Here is a 26,008-nt window from a genome sequence, read left to right on the forward strand (position 1 = left end):
TGGTGTTTGATTTACACAGTACTAACACTTCTGCTACTTTTAAAAAGGTGAGTTGTTAATTTGTAAGGGGAACTATGTTGTACACTTGAAGATAATTTGAAAAATGTTTTCTGTTATTTATTTGCAGTCCTTCTGTTATACTAAATACTTGATAAAGTTAGTTTTATATTATGTATTACTAAAAACGATAAATGAAAGTGATTATTTTTTTCTGCAATTTACAGCAAGCAATTTCAAAATAAAATGGCTCACAATGAAGAGACCGTGGCAATTTCTTTTGAATTGTCCAACACATTGATTGAAATTGAGAGCACCAATAATGAAATATTGTCACAAGGAGGACATGACTTGTATGATTCCATTAGATTGATTGAAATGGACAGCACCAAGAATGAAATATTGTCACAAGGAGATGACTTGAATGATTCCACTACATTGATTGAAATTGAGAGCACCAATAATGAAATATTGTCACAAGGAGGAGATGGCTTGTATGATTCCATTAGATTGATTGAAATGGACAGCACCAATAATGAAATATTGTCACAAGGAGGAGATGACTTGAATGATTCCACTACATTGATTGAAATTGAGAGCACCAATAATGAAATATTGTCACGAGGAGATGACTTGAATGATTCCACTACATTGATTGAAATTGACAGCACCAATAATGAAATATTGTCACAAGGAGGAGATGACTTGAATGATTTTTTTAATCAATCTCTTGATGGCGAATTTATCGAGTGTTTGGAGACCATAGAGTTACAAGAATCATCATTGGAGACTTTTAATGAGGACATTGCTGATGAGGACATGTTACTAGTTCTTTCAAATTTAGAAAATTCTGAAGAATAAATTTATATTTAGAATTCAAAAATTGTTTGAGACATTATTCATTTTTATTTTTAATTTATGAGGTTGTAGCGAAGTGATTGTAGTATAAAATGAGACTTATAGTATAGAGTGCAACATTTTTATGTTACATGGTAAGTTTACTCATATTTACTTCCCTTCTGCCACTATATTATCTCCAATGTGTATTTGACATGTCTTCTTCATCTCCGGCCTCCTTTCTCTCACTGTGTGTCTCCGATGCATCTTATCGCTGCTATTTTGTGTAATTACAGAAGAGAGTAAAATAAAATAGTTCGGAACGTGAAAAGGGGGCAAAGTAGAGTACTCCTCACCCCCTAGGCCTTTTTAGGCGGTCCCAAAAGGATCAGTTTCTGCTTTCCTGAGAGATTATGGTATGAGTTCCATATACCACAATAACTTGCATTACAACATGCAAGATATCTATCTCCTATTACCAACTTTTGGAGATATTCGCGCTAAGCGCGAATATCTCCAAAAAGTAACACCTGCCCTGAGCAGTTCTTAGCCATGTTATCCAATGGGAGGTGGATAACATGGCTAAGAGCATTAGCTCGGTAATGCATGAATATCGCTGAGTTTTTAGCGATATTCATGCATTGCGGCCGTTTATTATCGCATTTGCGATAAACCTTGATAATAGTAAGGTTTATCTTCGATAATTTCTGACGATGCTTAGTGGTAAAAAATTGGTTGGTAAGCATCGTTAGCGATAAATATCGCTTAACTTTGGTAATATGCCCCAACGTCTGTTAACGTTCGATTCGAAGGAAATGAGGAAGTGTTGAAAAACATTGTCTGCGCCATCTTGCCTTTTTTGAAATGCCACACTTTTGTCGTGCACGGCAGCCATTTTAGATGTCTTGACCAGACCCACTCTCTGCACGCTGTCGATTCGTAGCATGGCTCCTCACCCACGCAAGCATCTTCCCTAGGCACTGGTCACCACCGCTCTCTGTCTTATGCATGGGCAATAAACCTCCCCCCATCTGCGCTGCTCTTCCCTGAGAATCACACTCTGTGCCCGCCCGACACCTCCCTTTCGCCCTATTCACTACCGCACCCTCTGACACTCCTCTTTCTCTGTGTCCGATTGTCCAGGCTATCAGCTAGCCCTGCAGATGTAGTTTATGGCCCCAGCTGTAAAGAATCACCCCTCTTCAAAGGAGTTATAGTAGATCAAGGCCCACACCCGATGAGATCCGTCACACCACACGTGTTCCTACTATCTGAAAACCATCCTGTATTGTGATTGGGGAGGGGACCGAGCCTGAAGCGGAAGATTCCAGGAATGACTCTTTGTACATCAAAGTTTTTACAATTATGTGTCACATTAAAAATATATAGCACTCCAACAAAGTAGTAGGAATATAAAACTTTAATAACATATAAATATATACAACAAAACAAAAACAGTAAAAACATTTAAACAACGAAGAGACCGTGGCAATTTCTTTTTAATTATCCAATAGATTTATTGAAATTGACAGCACCAATAATGAAATATTCTTGTCAGTAGCGGTCTGTTGTGCGAATAGTTCCAAGGCAGCAGAACGCGCTGAAATCTAGATGGCACGAAAGTGATGTCTAGTAAGTTGCCGCCCAGCAAAAAACGGCGTGGGGCGCCGCGGGGGTGAGTGAGTCCAGTAGGCACCACAGCTATTCTTACCGGCATTGCAGAATTACTGCTGGGGACAATGCCTGTGCTGTAGCAGGGTCACAGCAGAAACAAAAAGGATTCTGTTGAAGATGTTGTTGGTTTTCAATTTGAAAACAGTTCTGGTGTCAACTGCTATGCTAATGTAGTGGTTAATGTTTTGTTTTCTCTAGAAAATGTAAAAGAGGGGGAGGCAGTCCAAAGTTCCGTTAAAAGGGCAAAGGAAAGGATCGGTGGTTTGAACTATCAGTCAAAAAGGGGAGGGGGTGCAATAATTTTTCCTACCGGGTCACACTGTGCTTTCACCGGAAGTGAGGTCTGCAGGATGCTAGTAATTCAAAGTGAGGCTGGCGCCAGCATGGGAGCGCCGACGTCCCGCGGATACAGTTTCGTCACTCCACGGGCGATCATGGCAGTCATTCCCCATCGGGGGTCGGAGACTCCCGCGGCTCCTCTAGAATCTTCAAGGTCGTGGAGGACTACGGTGGTGGAGTCAACCAGTGACCGGGCCATTTCTTTATGCTGGGCCCGCTCTTGCCAGGTCGACCGCCATTTTGAGAGTTCGGCAGCTACCGGCGATCGCAGGGTCACATGAGCGGACGGGCTCCACCCTGCCGGGCGAGACGTTGCAGCATGGCCACAGTGGAAGAACCGTTTTCCGGGCGCCTGGAGCGCTGAGGGTGCAGCTGGGAAGTCTCCACCTGGGGAGGCGGGAGAGGCCTGTTCGCACCGTCTCTCCCTCCCAGTGCACCCCACGGCGTCTCGCTTGAGATTTGTTATGGCCGGACCAGGCGATGAGGACGAGGGGGGGGTCGGAGGCATGTGCAAGACATCCCCCCCCAGTGTTGTCGCAGCCATTATAAAAGAAAGAAGTGTCCCGTCCGTCTTCGGGCCGGGCTTCCGGTGGATGTCGGCCGGACGCCCCTGGCTCTGGCCCCATGAACGGGTTTCTTGGTTTATCGGCTGCAGCCGGATCCCGTCGGCCTCGGCCCCCCGACCGTTGGTGGTCGGACCGGAAGAGCATGTGGCGGGACTACCTGCAACTCTCAAGGGCCACCGCGGCCGGACTGGGAGAGAGAGGGGAGGGTCGAGGAGACATTCCCCCCCCCTGCAACTGTTCAGCGTTGTAAAGGCAATCCCCTGGCCGGGTCCCGCTGGCCTCGGCCTCTCCTTCGGCTACACCCTACGTTAGGATCTCCTGGCCGAGGCGTGGCAGCAGGACCTGCCTTATATGGGCTGCTCCCGGCTGGGCGTAGCCGGAACCCTGCCCCACCTTGGAAGTTTCCAGAGTGGGGGTGGATGTTCTACTGACTTGCATTTTCCCTAGTCTATCGATTTTTTTGGCGTGGCAGGCGGTGGGACAGCGAGGGGTGATTTGGTTTCTCTTACTGTTTTTCTGGTCTCTCACCACTGGCATATTTTAACGTTTTCTTGTTTCTAGGACATTAATAGGTTTTATCATTACGTTATGTTATCGTTTCTTTGTTCGTTGTTTAATAAAAGTTCATGTTCATCAGTGGCCTACTGATTTTCGTTTTCCTATTTTTTTCTTTCCAGGTTGTTTCATGGTAAAGTTTCTGTTAACAGGATACAGTGATCACTTCGTTATTATTGCATATGTCCTATTCACTAGGGGTGCTCTCTGGTCGGGCCAGATGACGTATCTCTAGTAAATGGTCCGGGTGAAAAAGGTGCATCAATCAGTGGGGAGTAGATAGGCATGACAGATTACAACGGGGGAGAACGGTCCGCATTACGTACCCTTTCACTACTTGCAAAGATTTTCCTACGTTTATTTGCAAACAGGGAATACCTCCAAAAAGAACTAATTCCCAAACAGTCAATGTTCGGACAATCAATCAATCAATGAGGAATGAAATAGGTACGACGTGTTAAAGGCTTGCGTTACCTACCCTTCACTATCTGCAAAGGGAGATAGAATATTCCTATTCTTCCTCGTTTGCAGGTAGAGAAGATCCTTAAGAGAATTAACTTCGAACAATTCAATGCTCGATTGAAACAATCAACAAGGGGTACTGTGAACACAAATGAACGCCGCTTATATACATACGCATTGCTATTTTCAACAGGTTGTTCCTAATGTTTCTATTTTAGCGAGGTCAAAAGAGATCCCATTAGTGGCCTACTGATTTTGCTCGATTCCTTTTGTTTTTTTACACGATTTTTCGCTATCTGCAAAGACTAAACAGAGTATTGCGACTCTGTGCTTGTTTGTAAATAGAGAATGAACCAAAGAGAACAATCAATCAAATGGAGAGAGAAGCAGGCACGACGGATTACAAAGGGGGCAAAGGGCTGCGTTAACTACCCTTCACTATCTGCAAAGAGAGAGTACTCCTAATAGAAATGAGGGGTGGGGGCAGCAATCAAAGCAGATCAGTGTGCATAAACACGAAAATGTTTTCACTTACCACGTACTTGACATTCGACAGCTTATGATATTTGCTATTAAAAAACCATTGAAATTCACTGAAAAAACCATAGGTTATAGACCATATATAGTTAGGAATTAGCATTTACAAAACCTTGAAAATTCACTGAAAAAACCATAGGTTATAGACCATATATAGTTAGGAATTAGCATTTACAAAACCTTGAAAATTCACTGAAAAAACCATAGGTTATAGACCATATATAGTTAGGAATTAGCATTTAGAAAACCTTATTTTACTCACACAAAACCATTGAAATTCCATATATAGTTAGTTGCACTAACTATATATCGCGCACCCGCAATCCACTGCTGATGATGTCACATATTACATCATTCATGACATGGTCAGTGACATCACTGATGACATCACTGATGACATCTCAAATGACATCACTGATGACATCACTGATGACATCTCATTTGACATCAATGACCACATCACTGATGATATCATTCATGTGACAATACAATGCATCTCCTCACACTTTAATATAACCTCTGTTACACCCAGTGTTAAATACAGAGTATAATTTTTGAAACCATTGACACACCAATACTAGTTACTACATACGCACTCAGTGATTCCTATGTTTACACACACATTCACTCATTTACCCATACAATCATTCATACATACAATCACTCATCTTTACAACACTATCATATGCACTCATACACCTATACAGACTCTCACACTCTGTCACTCATCCATGGAGTTACTCACACACCTAGTCAGTCCTGTAAAGAATCAATCACACTTCCATTTTCTAATCTATACAGTTAAACATAGAGCACCTTACATTTTGAAACATATACTAACACATAATTACTCTCTTATACAATCATTGATACAAGTACACATTGATCTGCACAGTCACACACCTCCCAGCCAGCCACACACACACTCAGTCTCCCATACAAATACTTGGGCAATCAATCAATAACCCATATAGTTACTCATATAGCTACTGATCAACACATGCAGCAGTTTACAGAACAACAGACATAATGATGCACAAATTAAGACAGTTTAGTCACTAACCCATGCACTCAGTGAGACACATTTAATCACTCACTCATACAGTCAGTCACGCACCTACTAAATCCTTCATCCAGACACTTCTACATCTACTCATTCTTCAATATGTAAAACATATTTAAACTTTACAGAAACACACAGTCACTGGATGATGTCATCAGTGATGTCATCAGTGATGTCATTTGAGATGTCATCAGTGATGTCATCAGTGATGTCACTGACCATGTCATGAATGATGTAATATGTGACATCATCAGCAGTGGATTGCGGGTGCGCGATATATAGTTAGTGCAACTAACTATATATGGAATTTCAATGGTTTTGTGTGAGTAAAATAAGGTTTTCTAAATGCTAATTCCTAACTATATATGGTCTATAACCTATGGTTTTTTCAGTGAATTTTCAAGGTTTTGTAAATGCTAATTCCTAACTATATATGGTCTATAACCTATGGTTTTTTCAGTGAATATATATATATATATGTATGTATGTATGTATATATATTTCTGTAGTAGGGGATCTCTGTGTATAGTCATAATCTAGTGAATAGCCCATGTGCGGGGACCCCGGAGCAATCAAAAATAATCTCTTAAGCTGTCTTCTTTGCAGTCCTGCATAGACACTTAAGAGAAGATCAAAGACAAATAATGCAGCCTATAATTACAAGGCTACACTGGCCAATACTTCAACTTAAAGTGAAAAGGATAGCCAAATAAAATCAAATTTTACACACATTGCCAGGTTTCACCCATAGAGAAACTTCCCTTCACCAACATCCTTGAAATGATAGAGATGAAGGGTTGGACAGACAAGCCCCCATAGGCTGCCATTATGGGTCTGGAAAAGGGATACCGTGCCTTTAAGGAACTCTCTAGAGACCCTCGGTATCCCAGGATGCACAGCCAAAGTCCTTTTACTTTCAGTTCTTTTTTCCGGCTCCTGCTAGCAAGACCTTGGAGCATTGAGCTCTCCCTTTTTGGGTATTTCTTAAATTTTTGGCACTTTTCCAGTGTTTTGAGTGTTTCACTCGACGTCTGGGGTCTTCCTCTTCCATTTGCTGTGTTTTTTAACCAGTTTTACCACCTCTTTCTGTCGAAAATGCCAGCTCTATTCGACAAGTGCCCTGAGTGTGGTAGGAAGAAGGCTAAATCTGACCCCAACCTCGGCCTGAGGTTCCGTCTCCGACTCCTCTGCTTCCGCCTCCTCTAAGAATGGCGGCTCCGGCGAAGCCCAGGAGATCTAGATCAAGGTCTAGAGGAAGGGATCGCACTCTCAGTAGACACCGCTCCTCCACAAGGTCTCGTCACCGCCATCGGAGAGACAAGTCGCGGTCCCGGTACACGGGCTCCTCGAGTGACCGGAGGTATTCTCCAACATTATCGGATTCCCCTCTTACGAGGGTGTCACCTGTGGATGACATTGTGACGTTTCAGGAGGTGCTGCTGAGGGGGGCAGCGAAGTTAGGGTTCACATTGACGGTACCCACACCATCTACCTCTGTGATCTTTGAGACTGTGCACAAACGGCATCTTTCTCGCCCGCTGTTGCCCTTGGTACCAGGACTGGAGGAATCTGCTATGGAGCTGTTTCTGACCCCGGCTTCGGTGAAGTCGGCTCCATCTCGGCTGCAAAGGAAGTCCAGACCCCCGGATTATGATCCAGCGTTCTTGAGGTTAGATCCTGTACCGGATTCTGTCATCGTGACAGCAGCCAAGAAACAGCATGCTACTGCTCAATGATGCCTCCGGACAAGGAGAGCCGTCAGATGGATTCAGCCGGACAGAAGGTTTGCGGTATGGCTGCCACATCAATGAAAGCGGCGAGTGCCTCGGCGCTCTTGGGTCGCTATGACCGCGCTTTGTGGGAGTCTCTGCAACAGTTTATCGAGCTCTTCCCGAGGGATAGGAGGGAAGACTTCCAGGAGATATTGAACGAAGGCATGATGGTCTCCAATCAAGTCATCAGCTCTGCGGCGGACGCCTCTCTCCTGGCGGCTCATGGTTATTTCCATGGCATTAATTTAAGACGCCATTCCTGGTTGCGCCTTACCTCTCTCAAACCGGAGGCGCGGCAGAGAGTCGCAAATTTGGCGTTCTCTGGATCGACGCCCTTCGGGACGCATGCGGATGAAGAGATGGCCCGCATGAAGGCGGAAGTAGAGACATTGAAGGCCGTTGGTTTGGAGAAACTAAAGGAACAACGGAAGTCCTTCCGTCCGTTCCAGAGGAGATATGGTTCCCAGAAGCGAGGACAAGGTCGTCAAGCTGGCCAGCAGCAACAACAGCAGCAGCAGTACCAGCGACAGCCTTTCCAGAAGCGTCAGACGGGCAGAGGCTGCCAGCAGTCCTCCTCTGCGAACAAGGGCCCGGCTGGGTCTAAGCCCTGAGGTGCTACTTCCCCCTCGTCCGTTACCCGCTCCGGTGGGGGGAAGCATACAAAATTACCTGGCAGAGTGGAGAAAAATTACTCAGGACAAGTGGGTGCTGAATATTGTTTGCTTCGTTTTGTCAGCCCTCCTCCAGGAATTCCACCGGTTCGCTTGCAGCTCCAGCTGCGCGAGCTCCAAGCTGAGGCCGATACCCTGTTAAGAAAAAGGGCAATAGAAGACGTCCCTTTGTCTCAAAGGGGAAAGGGTCTATACTCACGGTTCTTCCTGGTGCGCAAGAAGGACAAGAACGAGTTCAGGCCCATTCTGGATTTGCGACAAGCAAACAGATGGATTAGCAGGGAGAAATTTCGCATGCTGTCCTTGCTCCAGATTTATCCTCAGCTACAAAGAGGAGACTGGCTTTACCCATACGGAGCGGCGGTCCTGTGGCGACGCCAACCGGCGTACGCCAATGTGCGTGAACAAGGAGCATGCCAGAGACTATCACATGCTGACATGGCGCTTTTGAAATCAGTCAGAGCACCCACTGTGATTCTTTAACTTTTCCATATTACTTCATCTCACAGCGCCTCATTTGGGGAACACAACTACAGGTACCAGAAGGCTGTGTTAACGGCCGCGCCCACTTGGACAAGTACCGGTGAATACTTAATGATGATTTTGCTGTGTAGAAATGATGGATTGAGCCTTTGACAAGGGCGTTGGCCCGAAACGCGTAAAGCTGTACTTTTGCTGTGACGCTGTCTTACTCCTTGCTGGCAGTCTCTGAGCTAATAAAGGGATTTAAGCACCACTTACCTTGTTTTGGGCTCCTCTGTATGGGTAACCTTTTTTTGTGGATGTTTTACGGCCGACCCAGTCGTGGAGGAGGCCCAGCTGCAGCGGCGGTCCTGTGGCGTACGCCAATCTGCGGGAAGAAGGAGCTTGCCAGAGACTATCACATGCTGACATGGCGCTTTTGAAATCAGTCAGAGCACCCACTGTGATTCTTTAACTTTTCCATATTACTTCATCTCACAGCGCCTCACTTGGGGAACACAACTACAGTTACCAGAAGGCTGTGTTAACGGCCGCGCCCACTTGGACAAGTACCGGTGAATACTTAATGATGATTTCGCTGTGTAGAGATGATGGATTGAGCCTTTGACAAAGGGCGATGGCCTGAAACGCGTAAGGCTGTACTTTTGCTGTGATATATATATATATATATATATATTACATTAATTTAAAATCATTTTTACTAACCTGGAACTAATGCAATGAAATGATGCAGCACATTAACTCATCACATAAAAAAATGAGATAATTAAAATATATTCATTCTATAATTGTTATTTTTATTCAAAATTAAAAAAAAAACCCTCACTGGCATTTTAGTATATATTTAGTCTGTTTACTTAAAAGTTGTGTTTTTTCAATAGTGTAAAATATTTTTTTTAATTTTTAGTAAACGTTTATTTTTAAAAAAAAATGTATTTTTAAAATTATACAATATGTAAGTTTTAAAGATAGATAGATAAAGAAGACAAAATATGAGCAGCACTCCTGAATGGTATTTAGGCTTCAAATTTAATAAATGGTAAACCGCAACAAACACCAACGTGTTTCTACCATTACCCAGTCTTGGTCACTGCATTTCCTGGTAGGTTCCATATTTTAGATGGAGAGCTGCGCCTTTATATGGAACACTCTGCAACATCACCGACATTCCAAATCTGCTTGGGTGGTATTTTACCAACCAAAGCTGTGATATTGTGCCTGGAATGATGAAAGGTTTTGTCATTTTTTTTTAGCTCTTCGTAGCTGTATCTGTACTAAAACTGTGCTTAAACACTGCTAGAAAAAAAAATTTGAGGTGGACATATTTGGAGTGTTGGTGGTGTTGTAGAGTGTTCCAAATAAATGATCTGATCTCCAACTAGGGTTCCCTATAATGTTAAAATAGTTTAATTTATTTTACATATCATTTGCTATGGTTTGTAATATCTTAAAGAGACATGTTAGTGATAGATTCCTTACCTTAGAATGTTCCCAGGCGTCAGACTGGATCCGTAAAGTTTTGCTTAGTAGTACCCCTGAGTGTCAGTAGGTGGCGTTGTGCGGGTCTGCATCCGTCACTGGCGTCGTATGTGCCGAGATGATGTCACACAGACTACTTAGGCGCCACCCATGCGCGTTGACGTCAGTTCTTTATTTTTCTGCGCTGAAAGAGCAGATCCGGATTGAGCATGTACCTCAGTCATTTTTTGATAAATCTTTTGAGACTTTTGTCTCCCCTTCTGTCTCCTGTTGCATGTAGGGATGCCTGGCTTTAAGTCTTGTTGGTCGTGTCACCATAACTTGTCGGTTGCGGACCCCCACGACGTGTGCCTCTACTGCCTAGAGACCAACCACGACTCCCAAGACTGTCGTGCCATGGCCCCGAAGGCCCTGAGGGAGCGGTGCCTGAAGTTGCTGGAAGTCCGGCATTCCTCTCACCGCCGCTCCGCATCTAGGGGCCGTTCCTGGGACCACTCGCGGGACCAGAGCCGTCGCTCCTCGGGCTCCAAGTCTTCAGCTTCAGATTCCGGTAAGCGATGCCATAAAAAGAAGTCGAAGAAGCGCGTTCGCTCTCCGACGTCCCCCCCGTTGCTCCCCGGAGGGGGACAGGGGCTCTGCTGGGGAATCCAGTGGCCTACCCGCTATACCCGGGTCCATCGGCGACTCCCGAACAGATGCAAGAGTTTCTTGCTGCCTAGGACTGCCTTTACAGGCCCCGGGCTCCCACCGGTGCGCCTTCGGGCCCCGCGGTCCAATGTCCAGATCCTGCTGGCCCTGCGGCTCCGCCACCGGCTCAAGATCCTGCGCTGCTGGCTCTGGCCTCAGCGCCATGAGGTGTAGCGGCGCCGGCTCCTGCCTCGGCGCCACCCTCGGCTCCGCCCCCGGTGCCACACTGGGTGCTGTTCCTTCCACCCCTGCCCCGGTTCCCGGACCATTTTGTTCTGGCCTGGGATCCGCATTGGGAGGCGGCTCCGGTCCGGTCGGCGCCATTCCCAGCGCTGCTTGTCCCTTCTCCGGCTCTGCTGCTGCCACTGGCCCGAATTATGCCAGAGCCAGACGAGGACTGGGACGGGTCAGTGCATCCCCTCGCTCGGCAATGTGATTACGAGCAGGATTGGGTGGACGACCTTGAGGATGCGGGCGAACTGGATGTGTCTTGGGACCCGGGGATTCCCTCTCCTCTGCCTACCTTGGAGTAGGGTGCCTCCTACACCATGGTGCTCAGTCGGGCGGCGGAGGCTCTCCATCTCGACCTCCCTATTGCGTCCCTCAAGACCAAGCTCCTTACTGAAGTGCTCCAGACGGCGTCTGCGTCGCGGGAGCCGCTGCTCCCTTTCAGTCAAGCCCTCACCGAAGTCCTCTTGGGTACTTGGTTGAGATGGGCCATGGAGTCGCCGGGGGATAAAGTCGCTAGGCGTCATCGCCCGGCGATCCCGCCTTCCTGACCGCTCACCGCACGCCTGAGAGCCTGTTCATTCAAGCTTCTACATTGCAGAGTGCCTTTCCCTTGGCTCTGCCGGACAAGGACTCTAAGCGGCTGGACCAGTTTGGCAAGAGGTTGTTCTCCTCAGCCAGCTTGGGACTGCAGTCAGTTAACACCGCCTGCTTGTTGGGCCGTAACTCCCATGCAGTGTGGGATTCTGTGGCCCAGGTCTTGCCTCAGTGTTCTGAGGAGGTCCAGGCTGTCCTTTCCCAAGCAATTGCAGAGGGTAAGGATACGGCAAAGTTTGCCATCCAGTGCAGTTTGGATACCGCTGATTGATTGGGCAGGACGATTTCCACGACGGTGTCGTTGCAGCACCACGCCTGGTTGCGTTCCACTTGGTTCTCACCCGATGTCCAGGACTCGCTCATGGACATGCCCTTTGATGGTTCCCGCCTCTTTGGCGATAAAGCTGATAACGCCCTGGAGCGCTTTAAAGACTCCCGGGTTACGGCCAAGTCGTTGGGTCTTTCTACAAAGAACTCTACCATGCCTGTTTTTTGTTCCTTCCGTGGCCAGGGAGGGGGCACTCAGGCGTGTCCCTCCAACAAGCCTGTGCAGAATCAGCCTCTGCGCGGCCATGGATTCCGCAGGGGCGGGTCCTGGCAACCAGCGCGCGCGTCAGTCCACCTCCACCCCCGCTGCTGCCGCCTCTAAGCCTTCCTAATCCGAGCTTCAGGGCGCACCCTACGCCGGTGGGTGGCAAGGTTCACCACCACCTCCACCACTAGCGCGAGATTACATCGGACAATAGGGTGCTTCAGATAATCTGCCATGGTTACTTGCTCCCCTTTCTGTCCTCCCCTACAGCCATGCCACCTCGGAACCACCGCATGTCGGGGGATCATTTGGCTCTTCTCCGTCAGGAAGTCACGGCCCTCCTGGCCAAGGGGGCCATCGAGTGCGCTCTGGTCAGGAAGTATGGAGTGGTTGTTATTCCCACTACTTTCTGGTCCCCAAGAAGTAAAAAGGGGGGCTTGCGCCCCATCTTGGATCTCCGGGACGTTATTCGCTTCCTCCAGAAGGAGAAGTTCAAGATGCTGACTTTGGCTCAGGTCCTGACTGCCCTGGACCCTGGAGACTGGATGGTGGCATTGGACTTGCAGGCCACTTATTTCCATAGTCCCGTTCTGCCGGCCCACCGGCGCTACCTGCAGTTCACGGTAGGCCAGGAGCATTTTCAGTTTGCCGTGCTCCCCTTCGGCCTTACCAGTGCCCCTCGGGTGTTCACGAAATTGATGGCGTTGGTTGCAGCTCATCTGCGCAGGTTAGGGGTGTCAGTCTTCCCCTACCTCGATGACTGGCTGTTGAAGGCAGGCTCGCCCAATACAGTTGTCACCCACCTCCAGACTACGGTCGACCTCCTGCATTTGCTGGGGTTCTCCATCAACGTGCCGAAGGCACACCTGAGTCCCTTTCAGACGCTCCCCTTCATCAGAGCGGTTCTGGACTCAACACTGTTTCGGGTTCATCCTCCCGAACAGCGTGTCCAGGATATTCAGGCTATGATTCCGCTCTTTTAGCTTCTATCCCGGTTTTCGTCAGGATGACCCTCCGGCTTCTGGGCCTGATGGCCTCCTGCATCCTGCTGGTGACTCACGCCAGATGGTATATGGGGGCTCTAAAGTCGGACCTGAAGTTCCAGTGGGCACAGCATCAGGGCAACCTGTCCGATCGCATCCAGATATCGGAGGGCGCTGCACAGCAGTTGCAGTGGTGGCTCACGAATCACGATTGGGTCAGTGGCAGACCCCTCTCCCTCCCCCAACCGGAGCATACAGTAGCGACAGATGCGTCCCTCCTGGGATGGGGAGGCCACTTGGGGGAGGCGGAGATCAGAGGTCTCGGGTCTCCGGCGGAGTCCCGGCTTCACATCAACCTTCTGGAGCTTCGGGCGATCCGACTTGCACTAAAGGCATTCCTTCCCTCTGTTCAGGAAAGTGTAGTGCAGGTGTTCACGGACAACACCACTGCCATGTGGTACTGCAACAGACAGGGCGGAGTGGGGTTGTGGACCCTATGTCAGGAGGCTCTCCGCCCCTGGACATGGCTAGAACGTCAAGGGATTACCTTGGTGGTTCAACACCTGGCAGGTTCTCTGAATGCCAGGGCGGACGAACCCAGCCGCAGGTGCATGATGGATCACAAATGGCATCTGAACTTGGATGTCGCGCAAGGTCTCTTTCGGCTGTGGGTAGAGCCTTGGTTAGATCTATTCGCCACTGAAGAGATCGTGCAATGTCACCAGTCTTGCGCGTTGGAATTTCCAAGGCGGCACTCGCTTGGAGATGCTTTTCGTCGCGAGTGGAGCTGCGGTCTGTTGTACGCCTTTCCGTCTATACCACTTCTGCCCAGAGTGCTGAAGAAGGTCAGGCGCGACCGGGCCCAAGTCATTCTTGTGGCTCCGGACTGGGATCGAAGAGTATGGTATCTCGAGCTACTCAGTATGAGCGTCTATCCCCCAATCCGTATGCCTCTTCGGGAGGATCTTCTGTTGCAGCAGCAGGGGACGGTCCTCCACCCGAACCTGTCCAGTCTCCACCTCCATATGTGGAGATTGAGCGGCGGCAGTTGACACCTTTTGATCTTCCTTCCGAAGTCTATGATGTCATTCTGGCTGCCAGACGTCCTTCCACCAAGACGGTGCACGCCTGGAAAAAATTTGTGGTATGGTGCACAGCGATGGCTGTGGATCCCCTTTCTGCCCCTCTTTCTGAGGTTCTTCTGTTCCTTTTCTCTTTGGCCCAGCAGGGCTCTGCGTTGGGCACTATCAAAGGTTATCTTTCTGCCATCTCCGCCTTTCTGTGGCTTCCAGACCAGCCTTCTCTTTTTTAGTACCCGGTTGTTAGCGCTTTCTCAAAGGCACTACACACACGTTTCCTTCTGTGCCTTTCAAAATGCCTCAATGGAACTTAAATCTGGTATTGACTTTTCTGATGGGCGCTCCCTTTGAGCCTCTTCATAACTGTCCTTTACGTCTTCTTGCTCTAAACACGGCTTTCCTGGTAGCTATCACCTCTGCCAGAAGAGTGAGTGAGCTCCAAGCTCTTTCTTTCAAACCTCCTTTCCTTTCTGTTCATCTGGACTTGGTGGTTTTAAGGACCCGTCCTTCTTTCTTGCCAAAGGTTGCCACGCCCTTCCACATCGGGCAGACCATCACTCTGCCCACCTTCTTTCCGCCTCCGCATCCTTCCAGGGAAGAGGAGAGGCTCCACCTTCTGGACACAAAATGTGCGCTCGCTTTCTCTCTGCAGCATACACAACAGTTCCGGGTGGATGATCAACTCTTTGTTGGCTACGTGGGCGCCAAAAAAGGTCGGGCTGTGGACAAACAAACCATTTACCATTGGGTTGTTTTGTGCATCAAAGCATGTTACTCCTTGGCCAAGAAGGAGCCGTCTGTGGGGCTGCATGCCCATTCGACCAAGGCAACTGCAGCCACTACTGCCTTGGGACATGGCGTTCCCGTGCAGGACATTTGTCAGTTAGCTACGTGGGCCTCGCTGCACACGTTTACAAAGCACTACTGCCTTGACAGTCGGGTCCGGAGAGACAGCTTCTTTGGCCGCCCTGTGCTCCTTGACTTTTTGTTGTAATCTCGTTCGCAGACCCACTACCGGGGTTGGTATTGCTGGGATATCTATTCTAAGCTTAGGAATCTATCATTAACGTGTCTCTTTCAGATGCACAAGTTACTACTTGTGTAACAATATATCTGTTAGAGACATTAGTTAGTGATAGATTCCTTACCGCCCCACCCATCCTCCCCGTTCTGCGGACTGATTACTAGGGTTAAAGTCATCCCCTTTTTAGGGCCCTAATTTTATGCATCAATGGTCAGTTTCTTGCATGGCTCTGCGTTTCGACGCGGAAAGTCGTGTACAGAACTGACGTCCGTGCGCATGGGTGGTGCCTAAGTAATCTCCTTGACATCATCTCGCCGCATACGACGCTAGTGACGGATGCGGAGCCGCACAACGCCACCTACTGACGCGCAGGGGTACTGCTAAGCAAAACTTTCTGGATCCAGTCTGACACCTGGGGATATTCTAAGGTAAGGAATCTATCACTAACTAATGTCTCTTACAGATATGCCATTACACAAGTAGTAACTTGTGCATTAAGCCCCTGCCTCCATTATTTTTTATTGGTGTTACTTGTATTACCTGTGAATGGCCATGTATGGTGTAGTAAGCTTACTCCAACATTGAGCTGGAGTACATTTGCGACGGTCTTGTGACCTTATGGGCTATAGTAACTTCAGAAGTGAAGTTTGTGAATAGCAATGTACTTGCTCTTTAGTGAGTGCGTGTTTTTATTAGCATGTCTCTTCCTAAACGTCTCCTTGCCCCTCCCTAAACATGGCACAAAATGGATGTAGAGGACTGCTTCCCTAGACAGTAGAATTCCATCCTGCATTCCCGAGGGTGAAGACCTAAATATTGAAGTGGAAGAGGATGGTGGCAGGGTTTCTCCTAGAATTTCAAAGGTTCCCCTTTTTGGCAAAGGATTACTGATCATTTCTTCCTGAGCACTAACATTTGGTAGATGGTAGAGGTGATGGCTGGAACTGGAGTTTCTGTTGTCCAAGGTGAGGACATTTCTCAGAGTGGCTTGCACTTTGGTCTGTCTCTGAATCCTGCTTCAAGAAGGCTGCTGACAGCTAGGGTCATACATTTTACACTTAATTGTACCCATGTTTGGAGCAATCAATTTGAAACAAAAGCTGTGACTGAGGAGCAATCTGAAAGTGACACCTGTTAAAGAACTGACCCAAACTGGTTTTGAAATCCACATCCCCTGTCTGAAAAATGTGTGTAAAAGATGGATCCATACCTCCCCGCTTTGTTCTGTTCCCAAGTTCTACTTAAACAACTTATGAAGTGAACCAGACAGTACTCGAAGAGCTTCTGTGCAACCCAGACTGGTGCCTGCCTGTCAGGCTGTCTTCCATCAGTGAGGGGAACATCACTTGATATTTAAACTTTCTGCTGGAAGATCTGCGGGTCTGCCTGAAGTGCTTACATATCTCCCTGCCTGCTGAGCGAGGAACGGAGGGTGCCGAGCCCTGCAGGAGGAGAAACTGACCTAGAGAAGAAGACCAGTGTCTTCCTGCCATGCATTACAGTCCAATAAAGCTGAGTAGCATAGAGAGGGCAGCCAGGAACTACACTGGATGCAAAGCTTAAAACAACTCGGTATCTCGCATGATTTCCATGTGCACTACACAAATGATTTTGCATCACTGTCATGTGGGCATCGAAAGGGGGTGTAACGCCTTCCTGAAGATTGTGAGACAACAAACCTATATGGTGATTCTTATTGATTTTTTTAGCAGTCAGTTTTACTGTGAGATTAAAGAACTTTCTTATAAAATAGATTTGTTATGGATCCTTTGTTATTGTCGCTGTTGGTTAACTATTGAGTTCTGAGCTCTTGGCCCCTACACTGAAGAAAACAGGTCCTCCTCCCGCCCCAGTCAACCACTCTGCCTCACCAAAGAAGCCTTTAACTGCTTGCCCTTCCTACTCTAAGTTGAAGTTGTGTATTTGGCCCAGTTGGTTCAGCCATAGCAGGACTGACCCCATGCCACCAGTGGCAAATGACTGTAACTACAACGGTTGTAACACAGTAGACCCTGCCAGTCGTGTTACCCTCCAATTGGGGTATGACAAAAGGAAAGTTCAGGAGGTAGAAAATCTCTGCCAGTGCTAACACCCTGAAAATGACAGCTCTTTCAGACCAACAAGACAGCAACTTTAAATTCCAGAAGTATTCAACAGATTTAATAGTATCATTGGAACGTGACATCGAGCAAGTGGTTCTGGCACTTCAAGAAAGGAACTGACATTTGACTTGATAGATTGACTAAAGCCAAACAAAGAACTTCTAAAAATATGTAGGTTACTTCTGAGACCATGGGGGAGCGGTGGTGGGAGGGGCAGGTTGTTTGTTGGCAGAAGTAACATTATGACTACACTATATCTGGCACACCCAGGGTAGGGATCCTGAAAGCTGTTCCACTTAAGAAAATAGGACTGTCAAAGATAGTTTTTACTTATAGACTTTCTAAACGTTACTAACTGAAAAACCAAGTAAGAGATTAGAAGAGGGTTGTTAGACATAGTTGTTGTGTTGTCAGTTTTGTCCCTAGCAAAGACATGACTTTCATTCAAAGCAAAGCTCAGTCAGTTCAGGCATACAGATGGAATTGACAACTCTCTAGATCAAACGATAACGAAAAAGGATCATCTGTCAGAAAGAGAGATTCAAAGGGCTCATAAACATCATAAACCTGGTGAATGCCCTGTCTGCCAAATTCAGTGTCCCCCCTACTCTGTTTAGAGTCTGGCAATCCACTATGTGTTCAATGGGGGAAACTATGGTGGCTCCAACGTCTGAAACCTTTGACCGGCAGCTGCCCAGTCAAACTACCCCTGATCACTTGTTCAGTTTAGCACAGATGATCCAACCTACTTGAAAGTTGCTGTGCCTTCATGAGCCGCTGTAATGTCAGCACTGCTTCAGGCAGAAGGATCTCCACTATCCTGATGGAAAACTCCAAGTATGTTTGCAGGTCTCCTGCTATGGCAGTGGTGTAGATCTTGTGGCTGCCATGGTGGACCCAGCAGAGAGTTAAGCTTGTACTTTTTCAAAAGTTTAAATCAAAATAAGTATGTTCATCTCGATGATGATGATGGAATCATTTTGTTGATATTCCTAGGATTTTAAAAATGTCATTAAAAAGACTTAAAATCATCTTTAGGAGCTCTATACAAACGGAGTAGGCCATGGACTTGTTTCTAAACTAATCTCAAATCTAGAAAGCATGAGTGGACAACAACGAGCATCTCCCGGCTTCACTGATTTATATCAAAGGTACAGAAGTGATTGGCCAAAAGGGGGTCACCAGGAACACCGAGAAAGGACTCAAATGAACAGATACTTTGGTAAAAAGAAAGAACACTTTCCTCAGAATGAGGATCCCTACTGAACAGGCTTAAACTCCTGTGGGGGTAGGGGGTCACGTGCTGAGTAGACTCCAGTGATAGAATAGACGAGGGACAACACAATTATTTACCTCCTGTATGGGGAGGCATCAGTGGGCAGATTACAGAAACACACTGTAGCACCAAAAACATCCATAGGGCAGAAGCCCAGCCTCCTTCATTCAATGGCCAGAGGCTTACATAATTAGACAGATTTCTTAAAACATTGCTCTTCTTAGCTGGGCAGGTGGTTTCTACTGGAGGTACTTCAGGCACAAGTAGGTAGAATAGTGGGTTGTGATATTATTATACTCCATGTTCCCTGACACAAGATAGGTTTCTGTTCCACAAATTCTCAGATAAAGTCTGATTACACTGTAGAGATGTACTCTGTTTTTCACTTGTAATTGAAATAAAGAATTGGTACAAATAACATTGCTCTTGTGCAGTGCTTAATTTGAGCCCTTGGTTGCAGGTACTCATTCTTTAGGACTGGCGCTTATTTTTTATCATCAGACTTTTGTCTAGACCAAGAAAAGATGGATAAAGACAGGGAATGTCTGATAGTGGATTTAAGAGGCATGAGGTGAAATCAAGACAATGCAGACTTCATATCTGGCATCCCACCCTTCGAAAGCGCAGTTTGCCGGCATCTGAGAAAGCTCTATTCTTTTACAAATTAAGCACTGCTCTTCTGTTGTCATTGCAGAACATCAGTCTCATATGCTTAAAGAACAGCAGGAAGGCCCTCGATCTAAAATCACCAATTTCAAGTTCTGAATATTGATCTGTTTCAGAGTAAGAGCATGCTGAGACCTTGCTGAAGCAGAGTGACTGAGATGATATAGCTGACAGATACATTGGTCCAGTCCCTAAGAATCAGGCTGTGATCCTCCAGGTGAAATCCCTTCTCAATGTAGCCATGTATCGGAAGGTTGCTATGTTTTTTAAATCCACATTTAAGCGCAGGTCTATCACTGAGATCAAGACATCCTCTCTCTGTGTAATAATCTAAAAGAAGTAAAAAAAATATAGTGTCTTGGCATGTGTATATTTTGTATCTATAACCATAGGCACTTAATAGTAATGTAAGGTATTGCACTTTGGTGATATGTTAAAGGAAAAGGGAGAGCACAAGGTTGCTATGAGGCATTGTTGGCTTAAAAATAATTTGGTAAAATCAGATTTTGACTGTTGTTTATGCCTAAAGTATGGTATATTGAACATAAATCAATGTCATGCTCAAACTCTGCTGATCTCTTCTTCCTCATCCACAGGGCCACAGAAATTCTTAAGTCAAAAGGTCAAAGATCCTGGTCTGTTGGTCTGTCTGTCGCTGATCTGGTCGAAAGTATAGTGAAAAATAAAAGGAAAGTTCACTCTGTTTCAACTCTAGCAAAGGTAAAAATGTACACTGATGTTTTCCTATGTTCTCTTAATTGGAATTATGATAATGTTGTGCATTGTTAATACTGTGCTGTTGTTTCATATTGTACTGACATAACACTCAGCGGAAATGTGGCAGTTCTCATGTAACATATAAACAAAACAAACTTCTCTGGGGGGTTTGTAAAACTAAACTCACTACTTGCTAAACAGCTTGCTCAGTATTCTGGCGCTATTCAATCATATGATCTTCAAACTGCATACAAAGGGGCCTATTCATGAAGGCATTTTGGTAAACATAAAGTAGTACATCTGTATTAATCTTATATTTAATTTAGTTCTCCTGTACTACTCCTGAAGGAACTCATATGTACCTTGCGAATTAGCCTCAAAACATATAAAACGGGAATTATAACAAAATATACATTGAGTACCAATAGAAGGGGCATTGCCATCTCAGCACTTTACTAATAGAGATAGCGATATGGATTTTTCAGGCCTGATTCACATAGGCATTTAAGAGTACATAAATGGGGGGAGGAGCTTGGCGGGCATCCGAGATGGCCGCTTGAGCACAGCGCTCTCCGGACCCTCGCCGCTCCCGGCATTTTATCCTGGCTGAATCCTGATTTCTTGCAAGAATTCGTGTAGGGGACGTTTGGCTGATTACCCTGGCACTTTTCAGAAATCGATTTGGATCTCGTATTCCTGAGATATGGTGCTCTGAACTTTTGGGCTCCGCCCTTGAGGTGCGCCCGGGACGGGGTGCGGTTCTGTAGCCGTCCTGCAATTGAACAACAACGGCAGGAGATCTGGCCTTGTGGGTCCCCCCTTCCTAAGTTTCGGTTTCGATTCCGTTCCGACTTGGGCCACGGATGTGGATGTCGTGTTGCGACTGAGACTTGGAGGCAGATCGGCTGTTGGGCTTTCATGTGACCTATTTGCTGGCTTGGCGACCTCTACCCGAGTTGTGCCCCCTTTTTTATGTACTTTTGATCCTGTCTTTGGGTGTCGGGCCCGTCGAACCTGGTGGCTTGTCCTGTGACGCATCTTCAAAATGGCGGGCAGAGGGGACAGAGAGACGCGCAAGACGAAAACACCTCTGCGCGGAGCTCCAGTTCAATCAAATGTCATGGACCGTTATACCCATTCTAAGGGGTCCCCCGGAGCTGCCCTGCCTGGTTCTAGTATAGCGTCCGAACGAGTTTTGGAAGAGTCGGCGGAGCCCTCCCTACAGGATATCATGGGCGCCATCTCGGGTGTGAGGGAATCCATCGGCCTACAGTACGAGGCCTTGGCCCACAAACTTGACACCGTGGCTATTGAGGTGAATCTGATTCGTGCTGATCTCGGCAAGACGAATGAGAGGGTACAATCACTGGATATTAAATCCTCTAGCCTTACGAATGACGTCTCGGAGCTCCAAACAGAGATTGGAAATCTACGTCGGGGGAACGACTTCATGACCCGTCGCCTGGAGGACTTTGAAAATAGGGCACGTCGCTGCAATGTTCGCCTGGTTGGTGTACCGGAAAACCCTGAACCCCACTCGGTGGATCTCCTGGTTGAGGATCTGGTCTTGAACCATCTGGCCCCTTCTGGTCTCACAAAATTTTTCACGGTGGAACGCGCACATCGTGTTCCAGGGGGCAAAGTCAAGCCGGGAGCCCCGCCGAGACCCATTGTAGCGAAGCTTTTTCATTATAGAGACCGGGACGCTATCCTGCAGGCCTCGCGGGTGAAGGGCCCGGTGGCCTTTGAGAATGCTACGGTGAACTTTTACCCGGACTTTTCCCAACAGGTTCAGAGACAACGTATGGAGTTTCGTGGTGCCAAGAAACGTCTCCGGGATCGGGGCCTACGTTACGCCATGCTCTTTCCCACCAGACTCCGGGTCGAATACAATGAGCGTACCCTTTTCTTTGATCGGCCAGATGCTGTTAATGACTGGCTGGACTCATTGCCTGACCGTCCTCCTGAGACGGACTCCGCCGCTCACCCTGGTGGTGCCGAAGGTGGTGTGGAGATCTAACTGTTCGGCTCTTATGTCTTATTTTGAATACATTCTCAGGAGTGTTGGCCGGCGTCCCTCTACATTGTGATCATTCTGTCTTTCGTTTGTTATTTTTGTTCTTGCTGAGGTCGGGGGGAGGATGGAACGGAGACCTTTCCTCCTCCGGGGTCTTTGTGTAGAATAGGGGTTCTTGGGCGACAGGCACACTGCAGGTTGGGGTGGCTCTTTAGCTTTTTGCAGGGGTGCAGGGTGGGGGGTGTTTCTCTTCAGTTTGGGGGAGGGGGGTTGGGAAGTTTTTTCTTTTCTGTGTGTTGTTTTCAAGGCGAGTTGCTCCTGTGTTTGCTGCTGTTTCTGATGTCTAGCTCATGGACGAGGGGTCTTGGCTCGGGCGGCTGGGATGGGGGGTAGAGGGTTGAAATTTCTTTCCTGGAACGTTAATGGCCTGGGAGATCGTATTAAGCGCAGTGTGGTCTTAAAATGTATACGACGTTTGTCACCGGACATTGTTTTCATGCAAGAAACCCATTTGATTGGTAATGTTTGTTATGCAATGAATAGATGGGGCTACCGCCTTGTGGCGCACTCGGGGTTTACCTCCGGATCTAGGGGTGTGGGTATTCTTGTTCGAACCTCCCTCCCCCTGGCGATCGATGAGGTGATTCATGATGACCGTGGGAGATATACTGTCCTGGTGGGTAGGTATGAAGGCCGCACCCTATCTCTCTTCAATGTTTATGTTCCCCCGGGTTTGCAGGCCTCTACTTTTACTGACTTGGGCCGTGTTTTGTTAGATCTCCCTGATAGCACTCTCTTTCTGGCCGGTGATTTTAATTCGGTGCTTTCCGGCCTTCACGATCGCCATCCCCCTAGAGATACCCCGCAGGCTCAGCAGTGGTTGGGTGGGTTTTTAGATACCTTTGGCCTTGTGGACTGCTGGCGACTGTTGCATCCTACTCAGCTCCAATACACCTTCCATTCTGGTGCTCATGGCAGTCTGTCTCGGCTGGATTATTTCCTGATGCCCGCAGCCCAATCATCGGCGGTTCGTGAGATTTTACATTTGCCGAGGGGTATTTCTGATCACTCGCCGCTCTGGCTTCGTTTCGAGGTTGGGGTAGAGGCGGCGGGCCGAGTGGCTCTCATTAACCCTTGGTATCTTTCCTCCCCTGAGACTCGTACCCTCTTGCTCAAGTCCATGGATGCATATTTCCTGGAAAACGAGGGGTCGGTCTCTTCGGCTGTGTCCCTGTGGGAAGCCTTTAAAACTGTGATTCGTGGACAGGCCCTTTCCTTGATTGTTGAAGCTAAGAGGGCAGGGAGGAGGGAGGTGGTGGACCTTGAGGGGGAGATCTCTGCTTTGGAGGACGAGTTGGAATCTGGTGTCACGCCTGAGAAACTCCATGCCCTGGGTCTAAAACAGTTTGCATATAAATCTCTGGTCACTGACGCTGCAAAGGTGATGTTTCGTGAGCAGCAGGGCAGATTGTACGATGTGGGTGACAAGGCGGGCAAACTCCTAGCGTGGTTGGACAAGAAAGAAAGAGTTAATCGTGTGGTGCCCGTGATTCAGTCTGCGAGTGGTGAGAATGTGATTGATCCGACCGCCATTGTTGATCGTTTTGCGGAATATTTCCGTGTGGTATATGCTCCCGTGTCAGAGAGGGATGTTGCCGACTCCCGCCTTCTTCTGCGTGATATCACTTTGCCCTGTGTCACCGACTTGGACCGTATTGCTTTGGACTCCCCTTTTACGAATGATGAGATAGCCAATGCAGTTCGATCGCTCCGTTCGGGCAAAGCATTGGGCCCGAACGGTTTGCCTATTGAGTTGTACAAATTACGCCCCGATAAGGTGGCGCCGTATCTCCGCGCCATGTTTCTAGAATCTCGTGAGCGGAACATACTTCCTTATGATCAGCGTCTGGCGACAATCGTCGTCATTCCCAAAGAGGGTAAACCGCGTGACCTCTGTTCCTCGTATAGGCCCATATCCCTATTAAATGTTGAACCTAAGGTGTTGGCTAAACTTTTGGCGACCCGTCTCCTTTCGGTTCTTGGGGAGTTGGTCCATCCGGATCAATCTGGCTTTATCCCGCATCGCAACACTGCTCTGAATTTACGTCGCCTCCACGGCGCGCTGGCGAGGGCGGGGCTTTTGACTGAACCGGCCATTTTGGCGTCCCTGGATGCCTCCATGGCCTTTGATACTGTGGAGTGGCCCTATTTATGGGCGACACTTGAGAAATTTGGATTCGGGTGCGAGTTTATTAGCTGGGTTAGGCTGTTGTACGCGGAACCTCTGGCGCAAGTTGTAGTGAACGGTAGAGTGTCGGCCCCCTTCTCCTTGGGCAGGGGTACCCGTCAGGGTTGCCCCTTGTCCCCTCTGTTGTTCGCGCTCGCTCTTGAACCGTTGGCGGCCTGGCTCCGTTGGGAACCGTCCCTTAAAGGTATTCGTTGGGCCCCGGATTTCGAAGACCGCGTCTCGCTTTATGCGGACGACATCCTCTTGTATCTTACTTCTCCTCGCAAGTCTTTATCTGTTTTATTTGACGTTCTTGCGTCCTTTGGCGCTAACTCAGGCCTCGTCATCAACTGGTCTAAATCCTGTGTATACGTTTTATCTGGTATCTTGCCTCCGTTGCCGAGTAGACTTCCTCTTCAGGTGGTCCGGGATGGTTTCAAATACTTGGGGGTTTTTGTTACCTTGGATCCGTCCCTTCGTTTTGATCGTAATCTCCTTCCCCCGTTGCTTAGGCTCCGTTTGGACGTTGCCCGCTGGCGCAAACTTCCCCTGTCTCCACTGGGTCGGGCGGCCCTGTTTAAGATGATGTCACTACCGCGGTTTCTCTACGCTCTCCAGAATTATTATGATCCTATCCCCAAGACCTATTTTCGGGAGATTGAGAGCCTTCAGAGGCAACTTATTTGGGATGGGCGACCGCGCATTGCTCTCGCGAAACTTTCCATCCCGTGGTACGATGGGGGCATGGCGCTCCCCGATATTAAGAGATACTACTGGGCTTCCCATCTGTCCGCTATTAATCACGCTATGTTCTCGCCGGGTCGTAATCCGGCGTTTGAGATGGATAAACTTCAGCTTCCGGGAGGTGACTTTAACAGAGTGCTCTATTCTCGCTCCGCTGGGCGCCATCTTGTGGGACCTACTTTGACTGCTTTGACGGTGTGGCGTGCTGCGAATGTGAGCCTGGGCTGGGAGGATCGCTTGACGTTGGCGACGCCGCTTTATGCTTCAGAACGTCTGGGCGGTCTTTGGTCTTCCAAGGGTTTTGACCGTTGGGACTTGATTGGGATCTCTAAAGTGGGGGATGTATACTCTAAGGGTTCTGTGCGCCCGTTTCAGGCCCTCCAGGCTGACTACGGCCTGAGTAGTCGGGAATTCTTTCGTTATTTACAGATCAGGCACGCTTTGGTTTCGGTGTTTGCTCCTGGTGAGATTCCGCCTGACTCTTCCCCACTTGAAGACCGTATCCTTGACGAATATCTTCCTGATAGCACTATCTCCCTGATCTATAAAAAGTTGATTAACAATCGGACTGACTTATTGGCCCGACTTCGGGAACAGTGGATGGGAGATGGGTTGGAACTTGATGATGAGGATTGGCAATCGGCCCTCTCCTCTCCGAAGGCGGTGGCTATACCGGCTCGACTCCGTCTGGTCC

At 47.8% G+C, this 26,008-nt stretch overlaps 1 protein-coding gene across 2 annotated transcripts in view; it reads left to right on the top strand.

Moving 5' to 3' along the window:
- UEVLD (UEV and lactate/malate dehyrogenase domains) overlaps window positions 1-26,008 on the top strand; it is a 346,003-nt gene that overhangs the window by 281,150 nt on the left and 38,845 nt on the right. The window contains exon 11 of one of the 2 annotated variants that reach the window (XR_013608720.1): window positions 20,206-20,836. Coding sequence is in view for 1 of the 2 variants with exons in the window: in XM_078681085.1 (XP_078537211.1) it covers window positions 20,206-20,329 (124 nt within the window). In the remaining variant the exon portion in view is untranslated. The remainder of the gene's footprint in view (window positions 1-20,205; window positions 20,837-26,008) is intronic. The other variant, XM_078681085.1, reaches the window with a different exon arrangement.

The sequence above is a fragment of the Lissotriton helveticus genome, chromosome 3_1 (assembly GCF_964261635.1).
Source record: "Lissotriton helveticus chromosome 3_1, aLisHel1.1, whole genome shotgun sequence".
Lineage (NCBI taxonomy): Eukaryota > Metazoa > Chordata > Amphibia > Caudata > Salamandridae > Lissotriton > Lissotriton helveticus.